General features: G+C 41.4%; 1 protein-coding gene across 1 annotated transcript; it reads left to right on the forward strand.

Annotated features, from left to right (window-relative positions):
- Positions 1-1,475: 1,475 nt before the first annotated feature.
- LOC118385154 (55 kDa erythrocyte membrane protein-like) lies at positions 1,476-19,060 on the forward strand. The gene is made up of 12 exons (XM_035772049.2): positions 1,476-2,095; positions 14,005-14,133; positions 14,288-14,366; positions 14,547-14,632; positions 14,777-14,845; positions 16,183-16,379; positions 16,925-17,028; positions 17,167-17,247; positions 17,363-17,443; positions 17,541-17,743; positions 17,923-17,997; positions 18,177-19,060. Exons 1-12 carry the CDS (start codon positions 1,973-1,975, stop codon positions 18,351-18,353), a joined length of 1,404 nt encoding a protein of 467 aa, XP_035627942.1. The 5' UTR covers positions 1,476-1,972; the 3' UTR covers positions 18,354-19,060.
- The last annotated feature ends 66 nt before the right edge of the window (positions 19,061-19,126 follow it).

Raw genomic sequence — 19,126 nt, forward strand, 5'->3', positions numbered from 1 at the left:
AATCTCCGACAAGGACATGAGGGAAAACAGAGGGTTAAATACACAACATGTAATTGATGGGATTGGAACCAGTTGTGAAGGAAGACAAGACAAAACCAATGGAAAATGAAAAACGGATCAGTGCTGGCTAGAAGGTCGGTGACGTCGACCGCTAAACACCGCCCGAACAAGGAGAGGGACCGACTTCGGCAGAAGTCGTGACACCTAGTGTCTGGTGAAAAGCAGCTTGCCTGTGCCTAGCTCCATTCTGTTTATTTTTTATCCTGAAAAACTCCCTGGGATTTAAAGATTACAAGCATATCTATAACATGATGTAGCCACCACTATGCTTGAAAATATGGAGAGTGGTACTCAGTAATGTGTTGTATTGAATTTGCCCCAACCATTACACTTTGTATTCAGGACCAAAAGTTAATTGCTTTGCCACATTTTTTGCAGTATTACTTTAGTGCCTTGTTGCAAACATGTTTTGGAGTATTATATTCTGTACAAGCTTCCTTCTTTTCACTCTGTCAATTAAGTTAGTATTGTAGAGGGAATGCAATGTTGTAGATCCATCCTCAGTTTTCTCCTATCACAGCCATTAAACTCTGTTTAAACGCTGAATGGTTTCCTTCCTCTCCGGCAACTGAGTTATGAAGGACGCCTGTATCTTTGTAGTGACTGGGTGTATTGATACACCATCTAAAGTGTAATTAATAACATCACCATGCTCAAAGGGATATTCAATGTCTGCTTTTTTTGACCCATCTACCAAAAGGTGACCTTCTTTGCGAGGCATTGGAAACCCCCCCTGGTCTTTGTGGTTGAATCTGTGTTTGACTGAGGGACCTTACATATAAATTGTATGTGTGGGGTACAGAGATGAGGTAGTGATTAAAAATGATGCTTGCCATAAGAAAAGGGTTGAATCATTTCGAAAAACATAATTCCACTTTCAAATGATGGAGTATTGTGTGTAGGCCAGTGACAAAAATGTTCAACTTAATCCATTTTAAATTCAGGCTGTAACACAACAAAATGTGGAAAAGGTCAAGGGGGTTGAATACTTTCTGACGGCACTGTATCAAGAAATGTGGATGCAGTAAGCAGTATTGCAGTAAAATCACCTCAAGCAAATGTGTTGATACACAAAGCAATTCAAACAACACTTGAAATTGCATCAATTATGTAATTTTGTTTCGCAATGATGTCACCTTAATCCTTTAATAATCATGCCTCCTGAATCCAGGTGTTTGACATGGGGGAGGGGACCAGTAACTTTATGATCAATCTTTATCAATGTAGTAGAAACATTTTTCCTACTTTGGTCATCATACCTTGATCTGGTTTAATCCAAATATCTTCTAATTTCATGAAAAACATGATTTTGACTGTTATTGACCTTAAACTTTCTTTCATGAGCATTATTGGTTTCAGCTTTTTGCCTTGCAACATTGGCGCACTTGTACAGTTTTTCAGTGTATGTGACTGGCTGTCTGCTATGGTGTCTGCAGACACTGCGCCGAGATTAGAAGAAAACACCATTTCTGAGGGGTATCCTCTCGGCTGAAGTGGTCTTTACTGGTGTTCGACATTTCCCAGGTGTTTCATATAGCAGTCCGATGTAAAAAAACAAATGACGCTGTAATACCGCCTTTATGCATGAAGGTAAGCTTCTCGTAGCGTATTCGCCTCTGCCCTCAGCAGCACGTAAGAGCTCTACCACTGAGGAAACTGCATTGAGCCAGCCTTCTTTAGCACCGGAATGTTTTCTTGCTTTGTCAGCTGTGTCCTTGCAGCCTATAATGCAATATAGCTACCTCCGTATTGATCAAAACCACGGACTTTAAACTAGAACAGCAATTGATCAGACCGCCAGGGTTCGTTATCACTCATTTCCCCTGGCCCAGCTACACCCAGGACCAGCCTATTGCGGACCTTGAACAAGGGCGCTTCACGTTCACTTTTATTTTTTTGCTAACCGGTAAAGATGACTTTAAAATCCAATAAAAACGAACCTGCTGTCATACTTGAGCGGGTCAACAGCGCTCGAACAGCCCTCTCCGACCTGTACCTGGAGCAGCTCCTCCAAAATAAACCAAAGCCGGAAAAGGTAAGCGGTTTATCTACAATAAATTCATACCATTGCCATAATAATATAATTATATAAAATGTCTTAATCAAATCAGCAGTAGGCCTATACGCCTATATGGAAGGCTGTATGTAGCCTACATTCATTCCTTGGTGATGTTGTAAAGCAAGACAGATATGTCCATCAACTTCATTGCATCAGTTCAAGACGCAGGGGGTAAGAGGATGCGCAGGTCAGCGCTGATACAACTCGGTTTAAGACGATCATCTTGGTGTTCATGTGCTTTTTGTGTTTTTCATATACATGATTAAATATAGGTTTAATGCTATTCTTCACATTTTGCCGTGAGGATGAGAGAACATTTTGCAGCTTGAAAGCTAATTCCCTGCTACTCTACACATTTTGGCATGAGGCTGAGAGAACATTTTGCGTTTTTTAAGTAACTGTACAGTGAATATTCTGTTAACTCATTCTCAAATAATGTTGTTAGGAAAACGGGTAACGTCTTGCATTTCAACACATTTTGCCATGGAGCAGAGAGAAAAATGTGCAGTTTTATTGCTCATCTCATGCTGTTCTACACATTTCGCCATGAGGATGAGAGAACATTTTGCATATTTAAAGCAAATGTCCTGCTACTCTACACATTTGGCCATGAAGCTAAGAGAACATTTTGCGGGTTTAAAGTAACTGTTCGGTGAATATCTTGTTAACTCATACCCAAATAATGACCCATCCTATATTCATATTTGTGGCCAAAGCATAAATTGTAGAAAAAAAACACTTAAATAAACCCATCCCAAGCAGACCATTTAAAAAATGCTTGTTATTTCCTCATAAAGGATGGCGTCATCCTCCTGAGGAAGTTGAGCTGGCCAGTCAGCGGTCTACTGGCATTAATATTTGAATGGCCGGTATAAACCCACACCATTCTGGTGTTGGAGTACACCCACATCATTCCATAACAGAAAAGTTGCTTTTAACATAATTATTTACCTTTTTTTGGAAGGAAAACTGTAATTAATTATAGACATATTTCATAAAAAATCTGGAAACACTGGACAGGTACTTTATAGGTCGACTTTGGGCAAAAACGCAAGAGTAACAGCTTTAGACTATATTTTTTAAATACATTTTTTATTTCACCTTAATTTAACCAGGTAGGCCAGTTGAGAACAAGTTCTCATTTACAACTGCGACCTGGCCAAGATAAAGCAAAGCAGTGCCACAAAAACAACAACACATAGTTACACATAAACAAACGTACAGTCATATAACTGACAAATGCGCCTTCATACCAGGTAATTTAATGCAACAACAAAAAAAGGTGATGAATAAGATATTTGGCTACAGATCTTATCGATCTCTACAGCTTCCATCCAAAAACAAATGCTGTGAAATGACCGTCAACACATACTGGAGGAGTTACTGGCTAGCTACAAGTGGCTAGCTTAGCTAGCAAACTAGCTACGTCGGTCGCGGTGCGCATTACCAGAATTACACATCACTGAACCACCAAAGGCACACTCCATTTCTGTTTGGAAATTGAGAAGTAGGGGGGCGTCAACTTGACCTGAATATTGGGGCGGGACATGTGGCAATTTCACCTATGTCATGCACATGTTCAAAGTTTCAGTCTAGGTCACTCCCAAGACATTACTGCATCATGAAAAAATCAGTGCTTGTCAAATCCCATCTTAATTTGCACCAGACAAGTCATAATAAGTAAGATTCAGTTCTGCTATTTCTCTAACAAGGAACAGAAACCACACACCAGGCACATAGAGGAAACAGGTTAACTGTTTCACAGCAATAGGGAAGATACATGTGATGTCTACATAATGGAGAGTTGTATCCTTTAGAAGAGGGGACTGACATTGGTACTCGTAGACAGTATAGGCCTACTACTGTTTTTAACACTTCTTTCCACTTGTTTAGACATGTACATATGTTGACCATGTACAGCATCTCAATTCAACAATGTGTTACGCTCCTATAATAAGCTGCAATTACATCAAGGGATGTTTTCCAAACTGAGACACCTGCTCTGGATGTTTTAATATGGATTTTCATCTGTCTTCTTAATTATTTGAGATAGACTTCCACGTGTCTTTTAAGGGTCTTACAGCAGTAGTATGATCCCATTCCAACCACACAATTCACCATGGACCTTTGACCCCAAAGGTGAGGACTTAATGTTATCAGCCTCTTGATGAGGCACTACTGTAGTAGATTAGCCAGGCAGATTGTTAATCCCCTCAGTCCCCTAGATCAGGTTGACATTCTCAAATCCTTGTCTTTGTTTGCTTGCTTGAGTGAAATGCAGAGCCAGGTGTACCTATTCAACGCAGGCAGGAGGTTAACGAACAAACCCCTCTTCTCCTTTGTCTGTCTCAAAGGGGGATTTCTTGTCATGTGATGATTGGACAATAGGCCTGGTCAGGGTCAGAGGATTAGGGTTAGGGTGCATGGTAGAGCTGGACGATAGGGACAAAAATCCATATCGTGATAAATTGCCTGAATTGATGCAATACTGAGCAATATAAGGATACATGTATTACATTAATGTGCACCCCATGAATGTGCTACTACTAGTTTGATGGTTGTAGCCATCAGTTGTCCTATTAACAATCACCCATATTCGCAAACTCTAGTGCCCTTTAGGGCCCCTACTGTCTGGAGTTTGATGGGATTTACTTGAGGACTGGGTCACCCCTCTATTTTATGCTCCTGAGTGGCGCAGCGGTCTAAGGCACTGAATCTCAGTGCTAGAGGCGTCACTACAGACCCTGGTTCGAGCCTTGGTTCGATCCCAGGCAGTATCACAACTGTCTGTGATTGGGCGGTGCAAAATTGGCCCAGCGTCGTCCGGGTTTGGAGGGGTGTAAAATCATTGTAAAATAATAATCATCATTGTAAAATAATAATTTGTTCTTCACTGACTTGCCTAGTTAAATAAAGGTTAAATAGAAACATTTTAAATGGACGTTTATTGTCCGCGTACACAGTTTAGCAGGTGTTGTAGCGGGTGCAGCGAAATGCTTATGTTACTAGCTCCTAACAATGCAATAAAATGTCAACCAATTCAAATGTAATGGACAGAAAAAAAATACAAGAAATCAAGAACGATGGGATAAATCTGATTAACAAGCCAAATAGCACTGTAGGAGTAATCAAATTCAATCTATATGTCTGAGCACAGGTGTCTGTATATAGCCTTGCTACTCTTTTTTCAAATGTCTTTTTACTGTTGTTTTATTTCTTTACTTACCTACACACACACACACACACACACGCATACCTTTAAAAAAAAAAATGCACCATTGGTTAGCGCCTGTAAGTAAGCATTTCACTGTAAGGTCTACTACACCTTTTGAATTCGGCACACGTGACAAATAAACTTTGATTTGATTTGATTTGAGAATTGATACAAGATAATGATATGGACAGCAGTAGACGTATGAGAGTAAGCAATGTCAAGAGTCCAGTGTATGAATAAATATACTGTGTGTATAAACAGTGTAATTAAAATACAATGTACAGTAGTAGAAATATTCTGATGATCTACGTCGGGGATACAATATTTAAATATGCAGTGTGAAACGGGAAATGACCCGTGGTTCAATGTCTCTATAACATAGGTTCCAGTGGCTCACTCTGCTTGATCAGTGAAGGAGGAGCAAACGAGTGAGGGAGAAAGTCAGCCAATCAAGTTCGAAAGAAGTCATGATACTTCCAAAAAAGGAAAACATGTCCTCTGATTGATACGTTAAACAAAGTATGTCTGAAAGTGACATTGAAGTAGCAACTTCAACATTGTGAAACGTTGAGTGCTGAGAAGGGAAGCCTTGCATGGACTCTTTCCCTGACATCGTGTGTAATAACCTAGTGCAGAGCCTCATGTTGAAGTGTACCTCAACGAGAAGCTGAAATCTGAAATCTGCATCTATTGTGAAATCTGGAATATCGTAGAGATGAGTGCTGGTGTCTCGTTGTTTGCATGTATGTGTGTGTGTCCAACATTGACTTTACCTTTCCATCTTTCTGATGCTTGCCTTGGACTGCAAGTGTGTATTTTGCATCTGTAGCTGAACTGAAAAGCGACTCTCGCCAGATCGATTAGAGTGCAGTATGTTTGTAAGGCTTCCTGTGTGTGTTTACCCGCCTGCCATGTGCAGACTCAGCCTGCTCCTGCCTGCCACACACTGAGTCATGTTTCACTAGAGACTAGCCTAATCATCCAGGCTAAAGAACTGCAGCTTTCTATAAATAGACACATAGCCACGTCTGCCTAACACACAATGTCTCCCATCCCAAACCCCTGTGTCATTGGTGCAGTTTAACCCTATCAGTCCCGAGACCCCAGCAAAAATTGTCTTTTCATTTATCTGACTTTCATTTATCTGCATGTCCAGCCCTTATATTTAATAATCCTTTTGGAGGTGCTTATATTTGTCCTGTTATAGACAAGTGTGTAATGGATATGTGTTTTTTCCCATAACCCAACTCCCCCTGAGACACCCGCAGAGAGTGGGGTCACGGCCAGGGTCGCCATTGTACAACAATTAGGATTAAGTGCCGTGCTCAAGGGCACAGCAACAGATTTATCACCTTGTTGGCTCCGGTATTCAAACCAGCAACCTTTCAGTTACTGGCCCAATGTGCTAACCTCGAGGCTACATGCCAATGAAGTCCTTTTCAGGACAACCATGGCTGCAAGTAGAACACAAAACAATTTGACAGTTGCAGTCATGAGTATTATTGAGTATTATTGATAAAAGTATTATTGATAAATGTAAATAAATCAAAAATAGGTCTGCCAAAGCAAAAACCTGATAAAAATGAATTTATATGAATGCTGTAAGTATATAAATTGTTTGCTCAATGGGAAATGAATATCCAACTAGTTAGTGACAACTGTTTGGAGTTTGTGACAGCAACTATGTGAGCTTATTGCAAAATTGGAGACACTATTTCCTGGGACTTCCTATGATCTTCTATAGAAGAACCCCGTACTTTCTAACGACTCTTGTGTAGCTTGTGAGCATCATAGAGCAGAACAAGTGCAGGTTCGTCAGCCTCAGCTTTTCATAGTGACAGTAGCTTTTAATAGTTCTTAGCTCAAACCATTCGGGACTCTACAGACTTTTTGTACAAAGTACGGGCCCCTTCGGGATCTGTCCTTGTCTCACAAACACCACTCTAGCTCAGCCCCTGTAATCACACAGACAAATGTTTGGTATCTACAGATGCAGAAGAAATTGAAAAATCCAATGGTACAACAAGTTAGAAGTCCAAAACGCGCAGGCATTACAGTGGGACTCATTGGATTAAACAGGGACAGACAGAGACTAGAACATTGTGAATGTGCTTGTGTTATACATCCCCTCATTTAAACAAAAAACATGACCCCATGAACAATGTGGCTCTCTGATTTCATATCAAACTTTGCTGGCCTTGTTATCCCTCAAACATGATTACAGAGACATTAGATCCAGTTTCCACCTTAAACTATTTGTCTAGCAGTATTGTGCTGTTCCTGTTTCACTGGAACACTTATTCTTTCAAATGGTGTATTCACAGCCATCTTCAACACTGGATTAGATTATGGGAACCACAGACAAATGGTGTATTCACAGCCATCTTCAACACTGGATTAGATTATGGGAACCACAGACAAATGGTGTATTCACAGCCATCTTCAACACTGGATTAGATTATGGGAACCACAGACAAGTGGTGTATTCACAGCCATCTTCAACACTGGATTAGATTATGGGAACCACAGACAAATGGTGTATTCACAGCCATCTTCAACACTGGATTAGATTATGGGAACCACAGACAAATGGTGTATTCACAGCCATCTTCAACACTGGATTAGATTATGGGAACCACAGACAAATGGTGTATTCACAGCCATCTTCAACACTGGATTAGATTATGGGAACCACAGACAAATGGTGTATTCACAGCCATCTTCAACACTGGATTAGATTATGGGAACCACAGACAAATGGTGTATTCACAGCCATCTTCAACACTGGATTAGATTATGGGAACCACAGACAAATGGTGTATTCACAGCCATCTTCAACACTGGATTAGATTATGGGAACCACAGACAAATGAAAGAACACACAACAGTGAGCCTTATAGCTGTCTTGTAAAAGAAAACATGGCCCTGTTGTTTTTTTATACCCCTCCCCCACTTTTCCCTTTTCCCTTTCAATAACCAAGCTTCCTTCAGAGATGGAAGAGGAAGCGAGAAACCCCACGCACTGTTTTCTTTTCTCTGTTTTTTTCTTTCTGGTTCAATTAAAGTCAATGAATTTAGTAGACCAGACCTAGCTGCTATTGCATTGGTGTCTATGGGAGACACACCCAGTTAAGTATACCGGCACAGACCATTTTTTTCAATGGTAAATGGCCTGAGTGAACTATCTTAATTTGTGAACATGTTTACTTACATTGATCCGTACATTCTTTGCGTCGGTCACTGGTGCACGACTACAACTCCCAGAGGCCTCTGTTCACACAATGAGATCAGGGGTCAGCACCAATGACTCACTTGTACAAAAAAAAAACAAGGATTCAAGACAGCTTGTTTTTCTTTGACTCAGAGATCACGTGACCCCCCTCCCCTCTGACACGGCTCAGTGCAGTGGAAGTAGGAAGCCACAGAACGACAGAGTGTTTTTCTTCTGGGAGACTGTGAGTGCCAAGGAACTGCCCAGTTGAATCCACCCTGGCACGTCTGAGCCTGTAACTGTTTTTTCAGATAGCTTATCAAACTATGTTGCATTCCTGACTCCTTGACTAGTTCAGCAATATGAGATAAAGGGGGTTATTGAGAATACTTAGTCTCCAACATTAGGAGGGATAATACAATGAGTAGCTGTAATATTTTAATAATGCTATATTCAAACTTTGATACCTGCACAAGGAGGACTACGCAATGTGTTTACTGTTAAACTGCCAATACCTACAGTGGGTGCCTGCCTAATTTCACTGTAACAGCATAACGAATTCCATATTTCGCATTAGGTAGTAACAGGACTCTTTTGGCATGAGGCACTGTTTGGCCTTGTCACTGGGATATGGTGCCAGTCATTTATTATGTTAAAATAAAATAAGATACTTTAGCTTTAACTGGACTGTTTTGATAGCTCACTTGGTAAATTATTTTTCAAACTTTATTGGGTATTGAAAGGCTGTAAGCTCTCCTTTTATGTCTTACTTTAGACGCACACCTTTTTGATTCTTGTTTGTAACTATGGAAATGGGATCTTAGAAAAAAAACATTTTTTAAACTTGGTCCTCACTTCAGAAGTTCCAAAAAACGCTTCAGGAAAACTGGAGCTTGTCAATTATACAAAGGTGATCTTAAAATCCAAGACTAGTGGACAGACAGTTCATTGACTATGGGAGGTAAAAGTGGGAACCATGTGTGCCGTGGTCATCATTAACACAACATTGGAAAGTAAAATGTTTTTGCAACTTTGTAAGTTCAGCTTATTCAATAAATTACAGTGCTGTGTGTTCTCCTGCTATTCTCGGCTGTTTTCTGCTATTACATATATTAATTATCCAGATGATACCAGTTGACCTTTAGACCAAAGTCTGACGGTTTCCTTTAGACATGTGACTTCCCTCTCAGTCCAACCAGGGTCAGCACTTCGCAGGAGGATTTATTGGAGGCTGAGTGAGCCTTCCCTGTCTCTTTATGACTCAGTTCTGTCTGCTGAACAATATGAGTAATGTAATGAACGTTCAAGGCTGTGAACCTGTTTGTCTGTATGATGGTGTCTCCTACAGGACTGGTCCGTCTTAGTGGATAAGCAGCATACTGCGCTCTATGCACTCTTTACTGCATTCTATGCCCTTGTGTGGGGATGTCTTTTCATCAGAGTTTATCGAGGGATGCAGTACAGAGAGAGCTCTACTACATTGATGACAGGGACTGTTTCTACTCTCCTATTACTGGTGTCCTGTAAATATCTACATTATGTTGCAAAGTAAACAACATGTTTACTTACATTGACCATAAGACACCTCTAAGCTTTCCTTGAACACTGCAGGCTAGTCCACATGGTGTTAAAGTGTGTGTGTGTGTGTGTGTGTGTGTGTGTGTGTGTGTGTGTGTGTGTGTGTGTGTGTGTGTGTGTGTGTGTGTGTGTGTGTGTGTGTGTGTGTGTGTGTGTGTGTGTGTGTGTGTGTGTGTGTGTGTGCGCGCGTGTGTGTGTGTGTGAGACCTTGTTCTGTTCCATCTCAGACAAACGGTGAAGTTCAGAGGAGGGGGAATCCTGACTCTGCATGACTCATGTTAAGAGGAACCACCCGCTTTCATATGTTCTCATGTTCTGAGCAAGGAACTGAAACGTTAGCTTTCTTACATAGCACATATTGCACTTTTACTTTCTTCTCCAACACTTTGTTTTTGCATTATTTAAACCAAATTGAACATGTTTCATTATTTAGTTGAGACAAAATTTATTTTATTGATGTATTATATTAAGTTAAAATAAGTGTTCATTCAGTATTGTTGTATTTGTCATTATTACAAATATATTTGTAATCGTCCGATTAATCGGTATTGGCTTTTTTGATCCTCCAATAATCTGTATCGGTGTTGAAAAATCATAATCGGTCGACCTCTGGTACATAGTGAGAGACGGTTCATAGTGAGAGAGGTTCCAAAGTGAGAGAGGGTACTTAGTGAGAGAGGGTACATAGTGAGTGAAGGTACATAGTGGGAGAGGGTACATAGTAAAAGAGGGTACATATTGAGAGATGGTCCATAGTGAGAGAGGATCTGTAGTGAGAGAGGGTACATAGGGGAAAATGGTAAATAGTGAGTACTTAGTGAGGGAGGGTCCAAAGTGAGAGAGGGTACATAGTAAAAGAGGGTACATATTGAGTGAGGGCCCATAGTGAGAGAGGCTAGATAGTAAGAGAGGTCCCATAGTGAGAGAGGGTACATAGTGAGAGAGGTGGTTCATAGTGAGAGAGGGTACATAGTGAGAGAGGGTACACAGTGAGAGTGTCCAAAGTGAGAGAGGGTACATAGGACGAGAAGGTACATAGTGAGAGCGGGTACATAGCGAGAGAGGGTACAAATAGTGAAAGAGGGCCCATAGTGCGAGAGGGTACACAGTGAGAGAAATTCCAAAGTGAGAGAGGGTACATAGTGTGGGAAGGTACATAGTGAGAGAGTGTTCAGAGTGAGACAGGGTCCCAAGTGAGAGAGGGTACATAATGAGAGAGGGTACAAAATGAGAGAGGGTCCATAGTGAGAGAGGGTCCATAGTGTGAGAAGGTACATAGTGAGAGAGGGTTCGTAGTGAGAACGGGTACATAGTGCGAGAAGGTACATAGTGATAGAGGGTACATAGTGAAGGGGGTACATAGTGAGAGAGGGTACATAGTGAGAGAGGGTACATACTGAGAGAGGGTCCATAGTGAGAGAGGGTACATGGTGAGTGAGGGCCCATATTGAGTGGGGGCCCATAGTGAGAGAGAGTCCAAAGTGAGAGAGGGTCCGTAGTGAGAGAGGGTACATAGTGAGAGGGTACATATTGAGACATGGTACATATTGAGATATGGTACATAGTGAGAGGGGGTCAATTGTGAGAGAGGGTGCATAGTGAGAGGGTACCCAGTGAGATAATGTACATAGTGAGAGAGGGTACATAGTGAGAGAGGGTACATATTAAGAGAGGGTATGTAGTGAGAGAGGGTACATACTGAGAGAAGGTACGTGGTGAGAGATGGTACATCGTGAAATACAGTCCATAGTGAAAGAGGGTACATAGTGAGAGAGGGTACATAGTGAGAGAGGGTACGTAGTGCGAGAGGGTACATTGTGCGATGGTACATAGTGAGCGAGGGTAAATAGTGAGAGAGGGTCCGTGGTGAGAGAGGGTACATAGTGAGAGAGGGTACGTAGTGCGAGAGGGTACATTGTGCGATGGTACATAGTGAGAGAGGGTAAATAGTGAGAGATGGTATATATAGTGAGAGAGGGTCCGTGGTGAGAGAGGGTACATAGTGAGAGAGGGTCCAATGTGAGAGAGGGTACATTCAGTTACAAGGAACAAGGAGAGACTAAAACAAATAAGATAAAGGAAATGCCTTTGTGAAATGATGATGATGGAAGTAACAGGTCATTGCCATTGGAGTTGTTTATCATTTTTATGGCCTTGTAGTTTTCTCTCAAAGACATCATCGCCACCTCCCGTTCCTTTAGCCAGTGGATCTGACTAGACTAGACAAAACTACTGGCGTATTGATTTCCATTCATATAAAAAACTATGACAGATTCCCCCTTCTTATCGGCTTAATTATTTGTATGTGAGCGGATAACTGTGAAAACAAAGCTGTCAGAGTCCCTGAGAATTCATTTGTGTCAGCATTGTGTGGCCAAACACATTGAACACATTCTTAACCTATCTAAAAAGAAAAGTTGTTTCTGTTTGCATGGTTGACGAAGTCACCTTGTGATTTCTCTGAACTAATGTTATTACTTTCCATGTCCCTATACAGCCTGAGATCGCTAACAGTAAAGGAACACTAGCAGTTATCTATGAAAAGATAATCAAACGTATCTATGTTAGATAACAAACGTTTGCCGCCGTAGCTGGCAGCTTGTTCCTACAGGGAGTATAGGAGACTTCATTTCATTATTGCACAATAATGCTGATAAGTAACCTTTGTCACCCTGGGGTCCATGTACAGAACAGTCAGGGGCTAGATTAGTATGATGGCCATCCACGTGAGTGGTTTTACTCATCCCTGGCAGGGCGAGCAATGTGATAATGCCCATGTGGCTGGGGGCAGTGAAAGGGATTTAGTTAATGTGATAAAAGCATGTGTCATGGAGGGACATCCAGACAGCAGAACAGGCCAAATCCCACAGGAGGTCCCACTTCAATTATTGCTGTGTGGAATTCAGGAAAGGAAAGACTCCAATCTGGACTAAAAGAGTCTCATGGTGTACATTTGGATCTATGTTTTGAATTTGCTGCCGTGGTATATCATGGTCATAAAAAGGTCATTAACATAGTGTACTTTTGGTGTACTTCAGCATTTGGCATTGGATTCAATCAAACCTGGTTGAAATGGAACGGTTGGAGTGGAGGGTTCACCAGTAAAGGACACATTCCTCTGAGCGACATTACACACCGTTCAGTGTTCTCACAGCCAGACAGCGGTCAAATAGTCGAGGTTGTTATTTGTGGGTGTAATGTAATGTCTTCAACTTTACGAGCGATTTGTTTTTTCATATCAATACTTTTCTTTTTAACACGAGTTCACTCAGGCGTAGCCATGACAACCTTTTGTGTACCAGAGTAGCGGACATGGGTTGTCCCTGCCTAATGAGCTGGTGAAAATGTGGAGTTAATTTTCAACCTCGAACAGATGCTGAAACTGCAAATGAAACATGGCTGTTGGGGTGCAGACGAAAAAAGCTTTTAATAACGCCACTGGAAATGCCAGTGTTCTAATTCTGAAACATCAGATGATCAGGACGTTTCGCTCATTGTAACAATGTATTTATTTATTCCTAGTCCACAACATTTTCCAAATTGTAGCTGTACTGCTGCAACTGGCAATTATTTATCATTTTGAGTTGTTTGGGTGCTTGGCACGAGATAGTAAAAACATTTTTCATGATTGCACTGCCCCACAATTTATAAAAGGAATAGGGCCAACCATTGACACATAGTAACCTTCCAAACTTGGATGTTTTGGACGGATTATGAGATTTTGCCAAGATGATAATCCAAAATGGCATTTTGTATAGGAGGAATGCATTCCAGTTGTGTGCACAGTGGGTTTTTCACCCCAGTTTTTCACCCCAGTAAGCCATGTTAATGAATCCATCTCCTATGCCTATTGATGTTAAGTGTTGACATGTTTTTCCGTAGGGGCTTATGCCAGCCTATGAGACAACGGGAGCTGAAGTATACACCAACGCCAGTGCTGGTCACATGAACGGAACTGAGCCAACCAGGATGCGTGAGGTGGCGTTTGAAAAAAATCCCTCAGAGCCCATGGTAAACCATTCAGATGCCAATTCCACTCTTTTTTTCTCTCTCAGTCCCTTTCTGGGCTATCTCTCGCCGTTATTTCCCTCGTCTCTCGTCTCTATCTCTCAGTGACTCAATCTGTCATCTTGAGGAAAGATTGTCATGTGTTTTTTGCCTTTAGGGGGTGACTCTAAAATTGAATGGAAAACAGAAGTGCACTGTGGCCAGAATATTACATGGGGGCATGATACACAGACAAGGTACAGAACTCAACCACACTGACTGACACACTGAAGTGATTGTAATGAATTTGTATTAGAAAAGCAACAGTATTCCCATACTTGTAAAGCAAATAGATATTAGTTATTTGCCTGATAACAAACACTCTTTGGTCATTCTGATCCTCTGTACTGTGCTGATCATTTGTTGTCCATCTCCAGGTTATCTAAACGAAGGGGATGAAATAGCAGAGATCAATGGAAAGAGTGTGGCCAACCAATCTGTCGACCAACTGCAAAAGATCCTGGCAAGTCGCTACCATCTCTGTTTTAACACAAACTGTACTGAAGAGCATTCTGCCCCTGAGAGAATGGGTGACATGTTGTAATCTCACAATCCTAGTTTTGATAGTGTGGAGTGTAAGTCAAATGGTCGTCATCCTCCATTACAGAAAGATACCAACGGAGTAGTCACAATGAAAATCATCCCCAACCAACCAAGGTGCTCTCCTGTGTGTGAGGTAAGCCAATCAATGACCCATTGGATCTGCACATTTTCCCCTTTAAGAATGGACTGATTTGTTCATTTTTATGCACCCTGACATCTAATTTCAACTGCATGCATGATCAAAGAAATGGTTCCTATTCAAGCAGGGTTACACTCTTTTGTTGTACTAGTTCTGCCATGATATTCCAAATGATTTCATCAGAGAAATACACCAGGTATAGTACATAGTGTAATAGTATACCCTTTAGTTGACAAGGGGTTGACAGTCATTACAGAGGGCATCAGTCACTTTATTTAGTCATCTATTGGTGACTCATAACCTACTCTGGTCACGTGTCATATCGTCATCTACATACTGTTCCTATTATATTTTGACCATATCAGCAAATTCCTGGATTATTCACTACCACCATTGTAATAAGACAAATAAACATGGTTCCGCGGTGTTAAGGTTCTTTCTCTACGATACCATGCTTGAAGCGTAACCACGTCTTTGATACGGTACCATCCTGTACCTCCAATCATGTCTTCTCCCAAATTCTCTGGATTAAATCGAGTTTTGTCAGGCGAACCCTACCCTTAAGACAATGAAAGACACAGATGACTATGCAACCATTAGATTCCCCTAATGGTCTAATATACAGATCAGCAGTCATGTTAGACTGGCGAACTGAACTGAAACACGTTGGCAGTGCTCAGCGTTTCACTCTGCCATCTGCTGGTCACATTATGCAATCATATCTCCACCATCAATCTGCCTCTCAACCTAGAATAATTCAACATTTCGAGAAATGAGTTTCATTTATGAATGTGAACTAATTGGAAAACAGTGTTATAGCATGCATGTTTGTCAAATCCATAATAACAGAAGCATGTCCATTGTCCAGGCATTATGATAACTGCACGAATAGTGTGGTCAGTGATGAGAGTCTAATTCAATGCCCTTTGGCAATTGATATATTAGTAGCATGTCCTAAACTATATTGTAAATATATACAAAACAATAAACTTTTACAGACCAAATCCCTCCTGTGGATGCTGCTAGATCCTCTGTGGGTTGCATCATAGAGCATACCACAGGAAGGATCAATAAATATTACTCACTAACATCTAGGATGCTGTTTAGACAGGTACATTTAATCTGAGCCACAGTACTATCTCCTGAGTTAATTCAGAATAATATACAATTTTGCACCATATGCTGGAAACTGCAGTGCTACACTTCATTGCAACAACCATATCAACCACAATGCACAGATGGCGAACATGATTTCCCAGTTTCCAGACAAGGCATCGTGTCATTTCAGCCATCTCTATGTGTGTAGCAGTTCTGTGTTACTTCCTCCACAGATGTACATGAGGGCTCAGGTTGACTACGACCCTGCCAAAGATGACCTCATCCCATGCAAAGAGGCAGGGCTGAAGTTCAAAACGGGTGACATCATTCATATCATTAACAAGCAGGACCCACATTGGTGGCAAGGCAGGGTGGACAGCTCTACCTCTGATTTCGCTGGACTCGTCCCCTCCCCAGAACTTCAAGAATGGTAATGGTACACCAAGTAGGAGAGTACACCCACTCTGATTACCTGTAAAAAAAAAAGCTATTGCCTGAACGTTGCTTTAAGCACTGAAATTGACATGCATATTATTCATGTTAGCTCTCTGTGTATATCCTAGGGCCAGCCGTGCTGCCCTGTTCTGAGCCAATTGCAATTTTCCTAAGTGCCTCTTTGTGGCACGTGACCACATGACTAAACAGTAGTTCAGGTGCGACGAAACTAGGGCCTGTAGGACCTGCCTTGTTGATAGTGTTGTTAAGAAGGCAGAGTGACGCTTTATTATGGACAGACTTCTCCCCATCTTAGCTGCTGTTGTATTAATATGTTTAAGCACTGAAATCCCTAGAATCCTAATTTAGTTTGTTGAGTGAGTCAGTGACTGACATAACAAGAGAAAAACTGCTGATGCACAACTGGAATTAGAAAATGCACCTTGTGTATTCTATTACTCTAACTCTCAACATTACGTTGAGACCCGCTCTAAAATATTCAGTGTGTGAGTAACCCCCAGTCTCTCCTCTCTGCTCCAGGCGGATGGCAAGTAAAAGCAAGGCCACAGAGGGCACCCAATCCTGCAGCCCCTTTGGAAAGAAGAAAAAGTGCAAAGACAAGTATCTGGCCAAGCACAGCTCTAGTAAGACTTGCCATTTGTTTATACCCAATACAATCTTGAGAACTACCTATACTAACTAGATGTATAATGTTTTTGACATTGCATGGCATTGTTTTAGATCCCTAAACCACCAATTTATATTATTTTCTCCCTCGTTAGTCTTTGACCAATTGGACGTGATTTCCTATGAAGAGGTTGTTCGGCTCCCTGCCTTCAGCAGAAAAACCTTGGTGCTTATTGGTAAGCCCCATATATGATCATCATAAGCGAGACCTGCCTGCCTAAACCCTCATTTGAAACCCAATATTTGAGATTGTCACACTAAAAGTGGTTAGATGAACCTCTCTCTGTGCAGGTGCACCGGGTGTAGGAAGGAGCCATATCAAAAACCTGTTGCTGACCAAATACCCAGGGAAGTTTGCCTACCCAGCACCACGTAAGTAAGGCCTTTACTTCTAATGGTCTTCTATCTGGTTTGAGAGCAATTGGTTTTCCAAAACCCACCATTAACTGTGGCTCGATCCAAACAACAGACACCACCAGACCCCCACGTAAGGACGAGGAGAACGGGCAGGAGTACTACTTCATCTCCAACGACACCATGACCAAGTGCATCACTGAGAATGAGCTGTTGGAGTATGGCAGCTTCCAGGGGTACATGTTTGGAACCAAAATAGAGACTATCCAGAAGATCCATGAGCAAGGAAAAATCGCTGTGCTGGATGTTGAACCACAGGTAGGCATAGAAATAACTAATTACACAAACCCAAGGTTAGCAGAGCAAGGTATTTGTTTCAGGTATCAGATGAATAACAAGATGGTTTGGCTTCTTTTTTATTGGTTAGCAGAACAAGGTATTTGTTTCCTGAGTCAGATGAATAACAAGATGGTTTGGCTTCTTTTCTTGTTATGCAGACATTGAAACTCTTGCGGACGGCAGACTTTGCACCTTTGGTGGTTTTCATTGCACCCACCAACTCAGCTACTCAGGTACGCTACTGCTCATTTCTTACATCCAGGAATGAAGGTGATTTCAGTTAAGGACCATTTACAATATGGCTCTCTCCAACCAATCACACTACGGCATCAACATTTTCAGTCTGTAATGAGATGCTGAACCCCTCAGGAGCTTGACTTTGTAATCTGATAACTTGTACCTTTCCTTGTAGTCAGAAGCGGTGCAGTTGATCCAGAAGGAGTCAGATGCCATCCTCTCCAGCTACAGCCACTTCTTTGATGTGCAGCTGGTTAACAATGATGTTGATGAGAGTGTGAAAGGAGTGGAGGAAGGGATGGAGCAAGCCACCGCCACCCCACAATGGGTGCCTGTTTCATGGGTCTACTGACCTGTGTACCCCTGAACAACCATTATATATTTAACCAAACCTGGGCCAATATCCACAAAGTGTCTCTGCGTGCTGATCTAGGATAAGCTGCCTTTTAGATCAGAATGGGAAAAGATTATGGCCAGACTAGTAACCGAAAGGTTGCAAGATCAAATCCCCAAGCTGACAAGGTAAAAAAAAAAATCTCGTTCTGCCCCTGAACAAGGCAGTTAACCCACTATTCCTAAACCGCCATTGAAAATAAGAATTTCTTAACTGACTTGCCTAGTTAAAGATAAAATAAAAGATCAGCACTCCTACTCTGAGGGGCTTTGTGAATACAGACCCTGGTCACTCATACACCATTCTTTGCATAGCAGCTAATCACTATGTAATTGTAACTAAGTTTCACAGAAGCAAAATAAAAGAGCAATAGATATTTTATTTCAGAGAAAGTACAATGAACCCAACCAAGGGGATCATTTAGATGTTTGTAAAACCTTAGTGAATCAGGCCTTTTAGGTGCCAAGTGATTGGTACCATACAACTGCAGATAGGATTGTTAGTCTATTAACAATTAAAGTGGACCACTACTGTGAAGGCAATGCCACTACCTGACAAGTGTATCAGTATCCTTAACTCTGGTTTAATAGTCATGAGATTTTGCGTAGCTGTATTAATATACATGGTAATGTATTAAAATACAGGGAGACATGTTCTACATGAAATTGTCAAGTCTGTCATGTTAAGTGAACAAATTTTTTAACAACCTCAGTACTGGTCTCAACTCAGAA

Source organism: Oncorhynchus keta, chromosome 6 (assembly GCF_023373465.1).
Source record: "Oncorhynchus keta strain PuntledgeMale-10-30-2019 chromosome 6, Oket_V2, whole genome shotgun sequence".
NCBI lineage: Eukaryota > Metazoa > Chordata > Actinopteri > Salmoniformes > Salmonidae > Oncorhynchus > Oncorhynchus keta.